At 38.1% G+C, this 15,610-nt stretch overlaps 1 protein-coding gene across 10 annotated transcripts in view; it reads left to right on the forward strand.

Moving 5' to 3' along the window:
• Positions 1–15,610, forward strand: part of adgrb3 (adhesion G protein-coupled receptor B3) — a 304,460-nt gene that overhangs the window by 193,492 nt on the left and 95,358 nt on the right. For all 10 annotated transcript variants that reach the window (XM_057847941.1, XM_057847943.1, XM_057847945.1 and 7 more), the window contains 4 exons: positions 7,244–7,390; positions 8,086–8,161; positions 14,660–14,762; positions 15,171–15,214. In XM_057847941.1, coding sequence (XP_057703924.1) covers positions 7,244–7,390; positions 8,086–8,161; positions 14,660–14,762; positions 15,171–15,214 — 370 coding nt within the window. The remainder of the gene's footprint in view (positions 1–7,243; positions 7,391–8,085; positions 8,162–14,659; positions 14,763–15,170; positions 15,215–15,610) is intronic.

A 15,610-nucleotide genomic window follows, 5' to 3' on the forward strand; every position in this document is an offset into this window, starting at 1 on the left:
GTGCATGTTCAAACCTTACAGTAGATGCAATTTCAGGTGAAGTGTTTAAAATTGTTACATTTTACCCTAAAGTCAGTGTTGTCAGTAACGCGTTACTGTCATCTGATTACTTTCTTTCAGTAACGAGCAATCTGACACGTTCATTTTTTCAAACCAGTAATCTGATTAAAGTTAGTGTCCTTATTGCCTGTGCATTACTATTTTGTTGTTGCCTCATAATGTACGTAGAATGAAGAATACTGTAGTCATGTACGAAGAGCATTTGAATGGAAAATAATGCTCTTGAGTTTGGGAGTGACATCACATCTCACGTTTTCAAAAAAAAAAAAAAAAAAAAAAAACGGTCACGTGTATTACCATGCTGTGTGAGTGCTGTCTGCCTTGGCGGCCAACAACATAGCCTGGCTACCTCGTCAGGATGCTAACTGTGAAAGGCAGGAGAGAAACCACAAACGGCTGCATTTTCTCACTGGAAATACAGCCATTACTTCACATTTCTGTCAACTAAAGATGACAAAAATATCTCCGTGCATTGCAAACTTTGCGCTGGCTCAAAAACACTGTCGACCGCTAAAAACTCGACACCCAATTCAAGAAACCATTTGGAATTACAGCACAACGCGACAAAACTCGAAAAAAAGCCTACAGGTCATAAGACAGCTAGCACTTCTACAGTTTGTAACTGATCTTTACGTACATTTTACAGTGATAAACCATAAGCGGACTTTTACTTTTGTGGGAGGGGAGGCAAAACATGTTGATGACTCTGAAACAAAAGTAAAAAATTTGGACACACCTCATCAGTTTTATATATTTTCACTACTACTGTAAATTCTCACTGAAGACATCAAAACAATGAACGAGCATGTGGAATCATGTACGTGGCATAAAAAAGGTGAAAAAGGTTTTATATTCTACATCAGGGGTGCCCGATCCCAGTCCTCGAGAGCCCCTATCCAGCTTGTTTTCCGTGTCTCCCTCCTAAATCAAATGATCAGCTCATCAGCAAGCTCTGCAGCAGCCTGGTTATGATCCTGATTAGTTGATTCAGGTGTGTTAGAGGAGGGAGACATGGAAAACAAGCTGGATAGGGGCTCTCGAGGACCTGGATTGGGCACCCCTGTTCTACATTCTTCAAAGTATCCATCTTTGAGGTGTCTCCAAACATTTGGCCTATACTGTGTATACATATACATCTTGACACTGTTCGTGTTCAGTCCTCGGTTCAAGCTCAGGTGTTGTTGGTAGCTTTTGAAAGCTAAGTTTAAAGAAATTCTACATATCAATTTTGCCTCCTCAGGTGTAGTTTTGGCTAAGCAATGCTAAGGACAGTCTCTGATTTTGACCCATTATGAAATACTTTGCAGCATTCTTGTTCGTTTCATTCATTTTTGTTGTTTGTTTTATTGCTTTACAACTTTTATAGACAACATTTTAACAGCTAGGTCTTTATTCTAAAGGGGAAGTTCCGAATTTTTGACATTAGGCTTAGTCTTGGAGTTAGCGGGGGTTTAATTAGTCATTGGAGTTAATTTGAAAAAATTCCATGCAGTTTGTCAGATATTTGTTAATTTCAGGGCTCCGGAGTGGCTAATTCAATGGTGGTTGAAATCAAGTCCATCGACTAATTAAACCCTGCTAACTCAAAAATTAAGCCTTATATGAAAAATTAAATTACATCTGATGACATTTTTCTGTTGTCATTTTTCTGTTGCGGCAGCAAAAGAAGAAAAATTGGTAAAAAGTAACTGATAAGTTACTTTTAAAGTAACTCAGTTACTTGGATAATAAAGTAATCAGTAAAGTAACTAAATTACTTTTTATGGGGTGTAATCAGTAATCAGTAATTAAATTACTTTTTCAAGTAATCTGTGACAACACTGCCTAACGTACAATATTTTACAACAATTGGGGCCCATTGTTATATTCATTAATCGTATTTTAGGAAACACTTTGTGATAATTATCTGTTATAACTAGTTAATAAATCATTCCTACACTGTTAATAAATGATATATTGTTGACTTATTAAGTATTTGTTATGCATTTATAATGATGCCGTATAGACAGTTAATATATCATAAACTGATGTTTAATTAGTAATAAATGAATTTTTAGCTGTATGTCAATGATTTATACCAATAGCTTATAAATGAGCTTTAGATAATAAACAAAATATTAGTAATTTACTAACTAATGACATCTTAAGAACCAGTTGATAGTTTATTTATGTTATTGGGATGTTATTCTAAAGTTGCAACTACTCCTCATATCGTAATTGTTAGTCAATGAGGAATAAGTCCAATTTTGGAATAACATCCCAACAACATACATACACTTATAACTAATATTTAATATATTAACTCAGACTTTAAAGATCAGTTGGTAATGGTTTGCTTACCATCTACTAAAGTTAGAAGAGCAGCAAGTAGGTTGAACAAATTGAAGGTACAGAAATTTCATGTGATATTAAAAATGTTACATTTTTGTACCTCAAGATTTTTCCACCCATAGGCCTTTATGTGTGCTGTACTTTAGCAAAGAAAAACCACAGATGAAATGTGAACATTTTTGTTAACAAAACATAAAAAACTGTTAAGAAACCCTTAACAAGTCAACAATTATTAATATATTAATAGTTTATTAATGATCTATTAGCAATGACAACGGATATTTATGTCACCTGTATTTTAAATTAAGCCATGGATTTCAGTATGTGTTGCACTGGCATTTTCCATGTCATTTATTAGCAGACACTTAAAAACTCTTTTGTGTAGTAGTTTGAACATGCGAGACGAAAAGTGATGAAATGTGTAAAACAAAAAAACAAAAATGTCCTAGAGTAGGGTTTCAAATTTATTTTGTGCTCATCTTGATTTTCCACCTATCAGCCCGCTATACCTAAATTTTTTGAGTGGTGTAGTTAAGGCTGCGTCATTGCAGCATTCAAACATAATGAGCAGAGCCATAATTCCCTGATGTGAAAATGAACCACATTCTCGGTGCATTGAATCGCATCACAATCCTAAATGATTGCTTTATTTGTGTTGCCGAGCCCCATCGGGCAGATGCAAAGCCCTGTTTACATGCAGAATTACCCTGCACTGTGAAAAGGAGCTTCTCTCTACAGTGTTGCCTTTCATGCTGTGCCCTGTGACTAAAAAGGCGCCCAAACTGCTGCCACACCCAGCATCTGGCACCTCGTTGCACACTTGGTGCAATGTGATTTCATGGCTGCTCCTAGATCATCCCGAACATACAGGCACGCCTTCCCCGTCACAGTCTTCATCCCTGCGTGGAGCACTGCCAGGATCCAAATGGCATTGTTGGCAAAGAACGATGAACAATGGAGCTTTTGCATCAATGGGGATTAGCCTCACATTCCCCTCTCTGAAGCAGCACCTGACTGGCACACGTTGTGATAGCAGGTGGAGAACAGGCCAGATTCATCCTCCACTTGTAATGCCTAGACTCGTTTGCTTGATCTGGGGAATTGCCGCAGTGCATGCACAGACCATTGTGGCATCTCAGCAGGGAGGTGAGAAAAGGAAAGAGCGATCAAAGAGATTACCTGTATAATAGTTGTCATGTGGCAGTATTCTTAGATTGTGTGCTTATTGTTGGAACATATTTAAGCAACAGTAAGGAATGACTTTATTTTTGCTCTAGGGTTCCTCCTACAGTTGTCTATGTTATTGAAGGTTAATTTAGACGGTGGCTGAGATGAAGTTTGTCAGGTATGCAGTCTTGGAAATAGTTGCTTAAAATCCAAGGCATTGTGTTTGGCAATAAATTTTTATCACAGTTCCGACTGAGGGCACAACCTTATGCATTTTCTTGCCGAATTATACAATAAACCGTTGGACATGAACATCAATCTACGCATCTGTCAGAAGATCCACAGCTTTCTCTAGAACAGGAAACAGAGGCTGAACATCAACAACAACAGATCCTCCCCTCTGGCTGTGTTTTTTTTCACCCTGTTTTTTCTCCATCTACACAAACCATTTCATAACCCACCACGGCTCTGTCAAGATTTACAAGTATGCTGTACTAGTATGCAACATAGGACTAATCAGCAACAACAAAGGAACTGGATACCGTGCACAGATGGACCAAACAGTGACCTGATGCACAGACCATGACCTCCAACTCAATACATCAAAAACAAAAGAACTCATTGTTGACCTAAGATGTCAGCCATCACCCATAAACCCCTGTTCTTATCAAATGTGAATCCATCTTCATCACTGACACATTCAAACTCCTTGGTACCTACATCAGCAATAACCTCTAATGGGAAAAAAATGCAGATCGCATCCACAAAACAGCCGAACAAAGACTCTTTCATCTCTGACAGCTAAAGAAGTTCAGAGTATGGCCTCATCTCCTGCTCTGCTTCTACACAGCCATCATTGAAACCATCCTCACCTCATCCATCACAGTCTGGTTCTGCAGTCTTGACACACTTTGCCGGAAGAAACTAGAGCGCATCAAAAATCATCAATTCACACCTACCATTCCTTGAATCAGTCCCCCACAAAAGAACACTCTACCGAGCCCGCAAGATCACCTCTGCGCCCGCTCACCCTGCTCACTACGCCTTCCAGTTTACTGCCTTCTGGGAGGAGTTACTGGACAATGGCTTTAAAAAGAACCCGCTTCAAATACAGTTTTTTTCCCACAGCAATACATATCCTGAACTCCAACCTTTTGAAAACTTCTTCACTTTTCTGTGCATTATCGTATGTCAGACTGTCAGAAATCAAATTCCCCCAGCCTAGCATCATTCATTCATTCATCATTCATTTCATCAATTTGAAGCCTAGTAGTCATCAGCTAATAAGCCACTACCTGACCAAATTCAAGTTAGTGAAATAAAATTGTAAAAGAGGCCAAGTCATTAGTTAACTCATTTGCTCCCAAAAACGTATAAATACGTTCTATTTTTAATTGCTTCAGTGTCCCAAAAACGTATTTATAGGTCTTTTGCGTTTTTTTTTTTTTTTTTTTTTTTTTTTACAAGAGGCATCTATAGGTGCCGATCTATCTATAATATAATGCACAAAGCTCAAAACCCATGTTAAAGCAATAAAACTGGCCACTGGAGGTCAGTAGCGCATTTGGTAAGAACTCATCTCGGGGCAAGAAAGGAAGTGAAGAAAAAGATAGTCAGGAAACGGAAGTTGGAGGGATCTTGTGAAGACACGTGAGAATTTGAGAAAAATGTGGAGAACGATCGGGGGAAAAAAGGCAAACGACATTGGAGGAGTGTTTTGAAAAGAAAACAAAACCATCGTCAAAGAAGGATTTTTTAAAAATCTATCTTGATGAGACAGATGGTCCACAACAGCGTCAGGTTCCACACGCGTTCTGCGGAGCTCACGTTGCGTTACTCCTTAGCCCGAGGTTGAAGCCAGCGATGAAGATGATGAAGATGATCAAAAAAGTGAGACCGGACTCATCAGATTAGCGCGGGAGCAGCCGAGAGCCTTCCCCGTTGTCATGTGCGCAAATAGTTCAACAGTTCAATAGTTTAGTTATGTGTAAATAAATGGTGACTTTGCGATCAAAAGCTCTATTTGTCTTGTTGTTTATCTTATTTTGTAAAAGGAAAACATTATTCAGATGTTTGGAATGTAACTAAAGCAAAAAATAGCTGTGTATAAGTCAAAGTTATGTTTGAAATGTATGCTTTCACAAAAAGCTCAGTTTCTCCGTTTTTTTCATTAGAAATTGGAAAATTGCTCAAACTAAGCTATTTTCTAATGCTGATTTCTAAGGAATGGAAAAAGATATGAACTAACTTTTTTTTCCGCTGAAAGAAGAGAGTCTAATCTTTCTTTTGGTGGGTTCCATGCAATTAGCAATATAACAGAATTTTCTGTGGGCCTTGCAAAATCAGTCAAAATCAAGTAAAATTCCTGGGAGCGAAGGGCCTTGCTCCGGTGAAAATGGCTGGGAGTGAATAAGTTAAAGAAGCTTATTGGAACATTTTTGCTCAACAGCAAAACACAGCTTGTGTTATAACTTAAAACATAAAGTAATAAAGAAAAAGGGTGAACTTCATTAAGCTTGTAGCAATGTTTCATAATAACTGCGCATTCAGAACAGTAAAGCTCATACTATCCAAGTCATAATACAATGTGAAGTTACTCTAGCAATACGATTATATTTACCACTTGCTGTTCTTGAGCCCCATACACCGCACGACCCAAGGAACAACACATTTTATTCAACAGAATACACATGACATAGAAACAGCAATCACCACTCTGAGTCGTGCTTGCCACAACTACCCATCATCCATCGCGGCGGAACAGATAAATATTTTAATCTTATATAAATTGTCATGTTGCCTAGGCAACGCAACATTTTATAAAAAAGTAAAATATTTACTTACCAAATCAATGTGAAGTAAGTACATTAAGTGATGGTGCTGAAGAGAGCTCTAGTTGACGGTGCGCTTCATCGTGGACGTGTGCGAGAATGTTTTAGTGTCAGAAAAGCGCGAAATAGACGAGGCAGATCTGTGCATGTCTGAAAGAACGCTCAAAGAACACTGGGTACATAAAATTATTTTTTGACATAAATCAAGTGAGTCATGTTATCCAGCTTAAAATTACTTCAGTACTTGTTTATTAAAAATCAGTGTTCACAACAGGTTGATAAAAATTAAGTTTATAATTTATGTTGTATATTTTCATTTACAGTGTAGTGAAACCTATGGAAGGCCAATGTTACGTACAATATTCAGTCCCATATGTCCGTCTGTTTGTGTTCAAGATAAGCTCTTTTTTCATTGAAATTATTATCAAACTTGCACGACGTTTTGTTGTATAAATTCCAAATTCATATTCAATTCACAAAACTAAGGGGTCCGAGGAATAAGAGATGGTGGAATGTTGTGTCTCTGGCTTTCAAAGTTAATCTTGTGTTTTGATTTTTTTTCCCCCAACTATTGTTTGTTTTTGCTCTATTGGATAAACTGTAAGTGATAGCCTATAACAGTATAAATCAGGGTTAAACTTGCCAGGTCTTTTTCTCCACTGAGTGATAGCGCCAACATGACTGTGAATAGTTGTCTGTCACTGTTTGTGCGCTGCGATTGACTGGCGGCCAGTAAAGGGTGTGTCTTTTGCCAGGAGTCAGGTAGATTAAAATGGGATTGAAATTCACACCACTTTTCTGAGTTCATTTATACTGACCTACATGAATTGTGTTTGATTGTGTCGTTTGTGCAGTGGCAAGCATCCAGAGACTCCCAGCGGTGTCAGTGATGACTGACATTAACTTTCCCATGAAAGGCCGTAAAGGCATGGTGGACTGGGCTAGGAACTCTGAAGATAAGGTGGTCATCCCAAAAGCCCTCTTTGTCTCCCAAAGTGCAGGTTGGTTTCCAAATATTTCCCATATTTTTCTGTAGTCATAAAAATATCTCCTGATAAAACAAATATTCAGATATATCATTCAGTGGCTTTTGTATTTTTTTTTTTCTTAATTCACTCCATACTTAGTCAACAATTTCTAGCGGCCTACATGATGACACATTTGAAGCCCATTACTAAAGATAAAAAAATTAAATATGGAGCTAATTTTTAAACATGATTGTAGGTGCTATACCAGTCTGCTTCGTTGTGCTTGTTTAGTCACTGTTGGTTCAGCATTATGTTTTTGTACAGCTCCTTATGACTGTTTAGACTATTAGGTTAATTGCTACTATCTGTCTTAACTGGTATATATCAATGATAACAGAATAATGTATGTGCCTACAGAGAAAACTGCATCACATTTTTGTCCCGACTGCTTTACTTTAGTTTGGTAAAGAACTTGTCCAAAGAACAAATTAATGACCATAATCCTTAACATCTGATCCATTAGTACTGTTATAGCATCGAAAAAAGAACATTTAATTAGGAAATGTTTTCGAAAATCACGCATGAACAGTTTGTCTTTGTATTAACCAAGTAAAATTACGTTTTTTTTTTTACCACCATTATTGTGAGGGAAAAAATTTTTAAAATGTTTTTGGTACATCACATTTGGCTAACGATCTATTATGACTTCATATCTTGTTTCCCATTAGACATGGAGGGATCACCTGTCTTCATTTTGGGAACAGTTCTTTACAAGACCCTTGGACTCATGCTACCATCACCAGAGTAAGACCAATCTGTGTCATTCACATATATTGCCTGCTGTGCTTTAAGAAAAATACAAAATAAAAGCCTTTTATGATTATTATTTAAAAGTTCCATAGTTGTAAAACTTTTTTCTTTTTGAATTCAGAGATTCACTCTCTGCACTCTCTCTCCACTTTTATTATTATTATTTTTAACAGAATACGTCACCTCCAAGATACCTTGTTTAAGGTTGCCAAAGGGAATAAAGGGATTATATAATGCGGTATTACGGTAGCCTATTCTCATTATAAATTTAATACAAAATATAATTGCCATTATTTAATAAACAGTTTATGAAATAGCCTCAGTATTATTCTGCATTCCTAAACCATAAGTAGTTTAGAGCAGTGGTCCCCAACCTTTTTTGCACCACGGACCGGTGTGTCATAGGCTTTTTTTTTTCACGGACTGGCAATGTGTAGCAGAAAATGACAGTACTGTAAATATAAAATAACACGACGTGGCTAAAGACAAACATTAAGTGTGGGGAAAATGTAATTCACTGTACGCTGAATTAAACTGTTTTAACAGTGGCCTCTCCTAAAATTTGAAGAAAATTATCCTTGGTCGCAAGCATATTAGCTTATTATTATTATTATATTATTATTATTCTAATTAGTTATCTCCAATCGTGAAAGGTTTCTTGGATTGAGCAATACCGTTCGCCACGAGGTGTGATGCTTTCAGTGCATTCACTTTTGTTGCCTCATTTGCTGGCTTTTAGCCACATATTATGCAGAATGAATTTGGTTGTAAGCTACTTTTCTTGCTCAGGAGGTGGCATTTTCCCCGTAAAAAAGGTGCCCAAAGACGTTGCCGCCCGCAACACACAGCTAACAGCAGCTAATGCTACTGTTTACATTGGCTGAGCTGCAAAAACCCCAGTGAGGGCGGCCAACCACAAGAGGGCGACGTACACACATCTCTACTCGGATTAGTATAGCTGTGTCAAGAGGCAAAGGCCAGATTGCGGTCGTTAACAAATCATTCATTATTTTTCAGCTGCCGGTAGCAAATGGAAACTGGCCCGGTGGTTGGGGATCAGTGGTTTAGAGTAATGGTAGAGTACAGGAATTTCATTTAACATTGTGGAACATTGTTGAAATTTCTGTTCGGCTACCTGCAAAGTTTGAGCTTGAGAGTTTGAGAAGTAGGGGCGCTGGAAGTAACTCACAGCAGAGGTGCTGAGGATCTTTTTTAATTTTTCCCATCCAAAACAGCCATTTCGGTCCAAATTTGTCATTGCGCGTTTTCTCCATACAAGGCGAACACAATGGCAGTACACACGCATGGCGGATAGTTTATGAACTACTTCTAGGCTACTACAAAGACAGTGTTCTAGTTCAACTAGAGTCTGTGTTAGTTTTTGTATTGGAAGTAACAGCGCTCGTGTATTATAATGTCATTCTCCGCAGCTAGACGGTGCAATGACACACAACTACATTTCTCTCTTCTTCAGAAATTACAGAGCAAGTTACAAGTAGACACACATATATCATACAATATAGCACGAGTATGACACGACGCACAGGTCACGCGCAGGGATTTTTTGTATGAAATAAAGGAGAACTACCAGTCATGGCTGGGGGGGTCAGCAATAGTAAGAAAAAGGCGGTGGCGGACTGAAGGGGGGGAGGTTGTGTGTGAGTGTGTGTATGCGCAAATGTATCAGTATTTGTACATGTCTGTACACAAAATAAGAGTCGCAGGGCCTTGCACCCGGCCTTGGCAAGAGATCAAGGGCAAGAGATAGGTCCATCTGCGCAGCTCGCTCCAGCATATGGGAGGGGTGGGGTAAGGGTGTTCGGGAAAGGGAAGGAACATTATAATCAAATTAAGCCGAATAAGTAATTTAATATGTCCAAATACGGTTGGTCTTCAGTCAAATTTGCGCTCCTCATGGAGTAAGCGAAATCTCAGGTCCCTTAAATCATTGCCAAAAGTCGCGGTCTGACTCGACAGTTCAGTCACCTGCCCCGACAGTTCCGTCACCTGGCGCAAGGTAGCATCCACTTTTCTCCATCCTTCCTCGGATCGAACCGTGAGTCCACGGACCCAGTTCTTGATCCGAGCCTCGACGTGATCTTCCAATGCTTTGAATTGCACCGTTTGATCCGTGGTCAATTTGTTGATTTCCTTGAAAGCTGCCGTCTTGGAAACTTTCCGGTAGAGCAGGACACATCCTAAGCCAAGCAGCGTCACTCCAAACAGCCAAATATCCACGATATCTTCTACGGACAGAACAGTAAGACACGCTGGCTTCCAGTGATCCCATGATTCTCTCACATAACCAGCGGCGAAGGTCCCGTCCGGGCAAGACGGCTCTCCTGGTGCACCGTGTCTTGTTGAAAAAATCTTGTCAATTGCGCTGAAAGACCAACTAATCAGATCCATTTTCGTATGAGAGACCAGCGCGGTTGAGCCACATAGGAAATACAAAAAAAGACAGACTAGACTAGATGAAGATAGCAGCAAGCAGCAGCACGGAGGAAACACATCCGCCCCTGTCGAAGGCAGGAAGAAGAAACATAATTCAGTCCAGAATTCAATGTGGCCCGGTAGCATGCAAGGCGTCAGGTGGTGACCGTGTTGTTAATTTTTTTTTTTCTTTTTTTTTTGAATAAACACTTTTACAACATATATATTTAATTCCCAAAGTTAAATACACTATTGTTTCGATATGTTTTATTCTATTATTTTTAACCCTCAAAAATTGTACCAAAACTTTTTCTTTTCTCCCCAACACTTGGGGGTGGTGCAGCACCCCACTTCCTGCGTTACGGCACGGGGGCACATTTTGCCTCAAATAGAATCACAATAACGGCCTGTGTTGCATGAAAAATGCACTTAATTAGGTCTGACCTTCCTAAATAGAACAGAGGGCTGTCACAAATCAAACACCTGGTTTTAATGCATCCCTTGGACCAATATCCCAAGGACAGCGCAGCCTTTGCCATGACCACTCCACCATTTGCAGGTTGAGTAGCTGGCTTTACTATGCGTGTGAGGGTGTGAATGTGGATGTCTCTAAGTGAGACGTGACAGTGAACCTCTCAGAAGGATAAGCCGATCAAAACTAGGTGTCAGACTTAAAGAGGTTACCTTTTGCCAAATGTCAAGCTTGCGAAGTTCTATAAAGAACACGATAACTTTTTTCCACCTAAATGTAGTCATTCAAATGCACTCAGAGAAGAGTTTAATAAAAGGTCCATTGATACCCATTTTACACTATGTTCTGAAAGGGGACTCAAAGCATACAAAAGGCTTGACAAAAATATTCTCAGCTCCACCGGTGCTGGAAGGACAGCCTTTCTTTGTATAGGCAGTCGTTGCCTGACTTGCCGCAACGTTCCTTTAAAATAGGGACCATTCAGTCAACGATAAATTCACTGTGATTTTTGAAACATCACTTCAGTGGCCCTACTCAAAAGTAGATGAGCACACTATGCATCATACCCATTAGCAGCAATCTTTAATTTGCACTTTATGTATTCTGTTATATTTAGAGTAGAACAAAAATAGCAAATCCTGTGTAAGACGCTACTTTTACTTTCTATATGGAATTTTTCTGAGGATTAAAGAACTGAAACATTCTGATGGAGTTATTAAAGGGAAACATGGACTTAAAGACTTATAGGCTCTAATAAGCCACAATTGTTCTCTGATACTAAAATATGTTATTAGAAAAACAAAAAATATTGCCATTGATTTAAAATCTATAATATTTTGTACATGTTTTTACCTATGGAAAGAGGTATGTTTTTATACCTGCAATTGCTCGGGGTGATGACGTAGATTGTCACTGTCACTCGACAAATACTACCGCACGACTGCAATTCCTTTTACGCGGCGAGACATCCAACACATACGCTCATCGGTTAAAAGCGGCGAGTACTTACTATATGTTTTTTTATTGAGTCTTTTATTACCTTTTCATTGCCTCAAAATACTTTTTGCAAGTGTTTTAAGCATTGCGTTTTCTTGTGGTAAATTTAAAGCAGATTGTTGATCTGTTGACCACAGTAGTCACGTAGCATATTCAAATCACCCTTATTTGATATTGCTATGTTTAAGTATTTTCTTGAGTTATCTTTAGTATGTTCTGTCTGTATGCATCCGAACAAAACAAGCCGAAAGCACACGGTTGTACTTTGGGTGTCAAATCCGCCTCTTGTACGACATTTCGCTGGTGTACCACATTTTGGCAGAACACCGTTTTTTTTTCGTACTCTCGTCTGGTCTCATCGCGTCTTTCCTGTTCATTTTGCTTTTGCTGCTCATTTTGTGAAATATTGACAAAGCTGTTATGCTCATTAAGTTCTCTCTTAGGTTGAAACTGAAAGGGTTGAACATATGACATGTTTATGTCGCTAGAGTCATTCTCAGGAATCCCGGCGACCTACTAGTTAAACTAATCTTACAAATTGTATAAAAAATAAAATGTCAAGAGGGGTTTCAATATCCAATTATTTTAACTCTTAATAATGTTTATCTTTTAAGTACTACAAGTCTTTCTATCCATGGATCCTTTCAAGAAAAAATTAAATTCATGATTTTCAGATACAAAATCTACAAGATAAAATAAGATTCTTTGGCGACATTTATACCAAACTGAAGTGACAATTAATCTTGGTATTTCAGAGTAGAATAAAATAGAATAAGTGTTTATTGATTTGGAGGGGGTGATTAATTTTTATCATGAAAAAGGAACAATAACATTGGAAAAATCCCCTAAAAGCACCAAAATATGTGTGCATATTCACATATAAAAAGAAATGAAACTGATAGAACAAGAAAATGTGATTATTGGAGAAATTGCAAGTGTTGCTTCTTTGACGAGTAAACCCCATGGGGTCACCTTTATGTCAGGACACTTTCCTGTTGATTAGGGAACATTTCAGGCTCATTTCCTGTTGATATCAGATCATTTCCTGTTGATATTTTGATGTACATGGGCATGGTCAAGGTCATGGACTAATAGATGCGTCAATGGAATCTAAGTATATTGGCATCAATAGAATTGACATACATGTTGGTCAATGGCATCGACACCCAGTACATAGATAGTGTAAAGCGCTTTGAGCGCCTTGAAAGGTGGAAAAGCGCTATATAAGTATAACACCATTTACCATTTACCATATGCATCAATGGAATCCAAGTACATTGGCATCAACAGAATCGACACACAATAGCATGGACAGATGTGGCCGTCAATGGCAAGGACGTACATGGCCGTCAATAGCATGGACGTATACGGCCGTCAATGGCGTGGACGTATATTGGCGTCAATGGCATAGACTGGCATGGCTGTACATGGCATCAAATTACTTGGGCGCCAGTTGAATGTCAATTGGTTATAATGGTAAAATTTTGGTAAAAAATCACAACCACCCACGTTCTTCTGCCATTGAAAATGAATAGAAGGACATACATGGCCGCCAATGGCTTCCCTTTAAAAATGAATGGGAACGTTTTGGTGACTTTTGGGGGAATTGCACGTTTTTGGCAAATTATGTATAGAACTTTTATGCCCTGTACCTTTCTGAAATTTTCTATGTATAATTTATGTGAATATGATAAAACAAAAATGTAGGACTATAAAAATTTTGAAAAAAAACCTACGTTTTGGCGGGAACGGTAATTTTTGGGGGGTCATCCAAAAGGTTCCCTGCGTTGCACGAGAATTGCGGTCATTTTGACATTTCAACGGTTCCACACAGTCAAACGGTTTTGGCTGGGCAGCGTGCCAAAGAAACGTCATTGAAAACAAAAGGAATTTTATAGATAGTAGCTTATACTGTAGATAGTGGCAATTTTGCTTTTTATAATAAATACCATATACTGTATACAGTACAGACAGATATTGATGAAAACTGTGCATGACCAAGTGCCATACATGTAGGCGTGAAAGTCAACTGTACATGAAAAAATGATTATTCATCTGGGCAAAAACTGGGCTGCCACTTTATTCATCTTTTTAGCGCCTGTCGACAGGTGAGCTGAAAATTATTCCAGCTTTCTTTAGCTGAAATGAACGGTACACTCGAAAATAATCACCATTCAATTGAAGTGTACCTTTAAATGAACAAACACAACAAGCAATTTGTAGGATAAAACTTTATTCATTACAAATATTGCGTATTTACTGTAAGTGTCGTGAAATAAATTAGGGCCAAAATTGACATCCCCTACTTCAAGTATAATACTGTAGGTATTGTTTTCATTGTGCTATTATCCACTTCTGTAATGGAATACTTGGGAAAATCTAAAACCTGTCCAAAATGATACATTGTACCTGTCTACAACTATGCTTTTATAGTTAAGGCAATGCTTTTGATACTGCTCTTGCGCAGGTTAAGACGTCCAATTACTTTTACAACAGGTTTTGCAGTCACATTGTAATGTAAAGGGTTGTAGACAGGTTAATTTCAACAATGACATTTATTCTTTTTGCCATTTTCTTGGTGTGTGTTTTAGGAACCACACAGTGGTGAACTCCAAGGTCATTGCTGTCACTGTTAGGCCAGAGCCTAAGGCCATCCAGTCCCACCTGGAGATTGAACTGGCTCACCTGGCCAATGTAAGCACAGAATCATATTCTCATAAACTATTGTGAAGTTTTCATTGTGTCTACCATGACCTGTTAGCGTAGTTCATCAAGCTAGATAACTCATTTGCAAGCACTGTGTGGTTGATTATTATGAATAATCCTGTAATTACCTAAGACAATGTGTTTTATAACCCTTTTATCTTTCATTATCTCAGTTATAACATTTTTATTTTTATTGTAAGAGTGTGTTTGTCTAAGAGACTACCAGTGCAATATTCTCCAAAGTATCCCTTAAAGATATTTTAAGAAAATGTGTTGAAGGGCAAACACAGTGTTGTAGGTTAACTACAGTTCTGATGTTGATGATAATGAGAATTAATCATTTACTTTAATCACTTTTTGTTTCATAAACATTTTGCCAATTTTTGTGTCTTTCAGGGAACTCTCAACCCTCACTGTGCATTGTGGGACAACACTATAATGTGAGTACAACTCTACCCGATAATTCAATTAGTAGTGAAGCTTTTAGCATTGTCCAAGCATGCTTGAAATTCTTATTGGTATTACACAGTGAACAAACATCTACAGTAAGTCTATACATGATGATACCATTAACGCTTAGGGTTTAAACGTTACTGCGACAATATCTAAAATGTTCCCGATTTGCAGTTCAACAACATGTTTTAGTTCTTTTGGAGTTTTATATAATGATTTTTTTTTAAATACCAGACTGGTTTTGAGTTAGCCTTGAGCAACAAGTGTCTGAAATAATTACTTGAAAAGTGTTAATGATGCGAACATGATACTAAGTACCAGAGCCTTTGGCCTTATTGTACTGTATATACACCAGGATTCAAAACCATATTCCTAATAAAAAA

The sequence above is a fragment of the Corythoichthys intestinalis genome, chromosome 10 (assembly GCF_030265065.1).
Source record: "Corythoichthys intestinalis isolate RoL2023-P3 chromosome 10, ASM3026506v1, whole genome shotgun sequence".
NCBI classification, from domain to species: Eukaryota; Metazoa; Chordata; class Actinopteri; order Syngnathiformes; family Syngnathidae; genus Corythoichthys; species Corythoichthys intestinalis.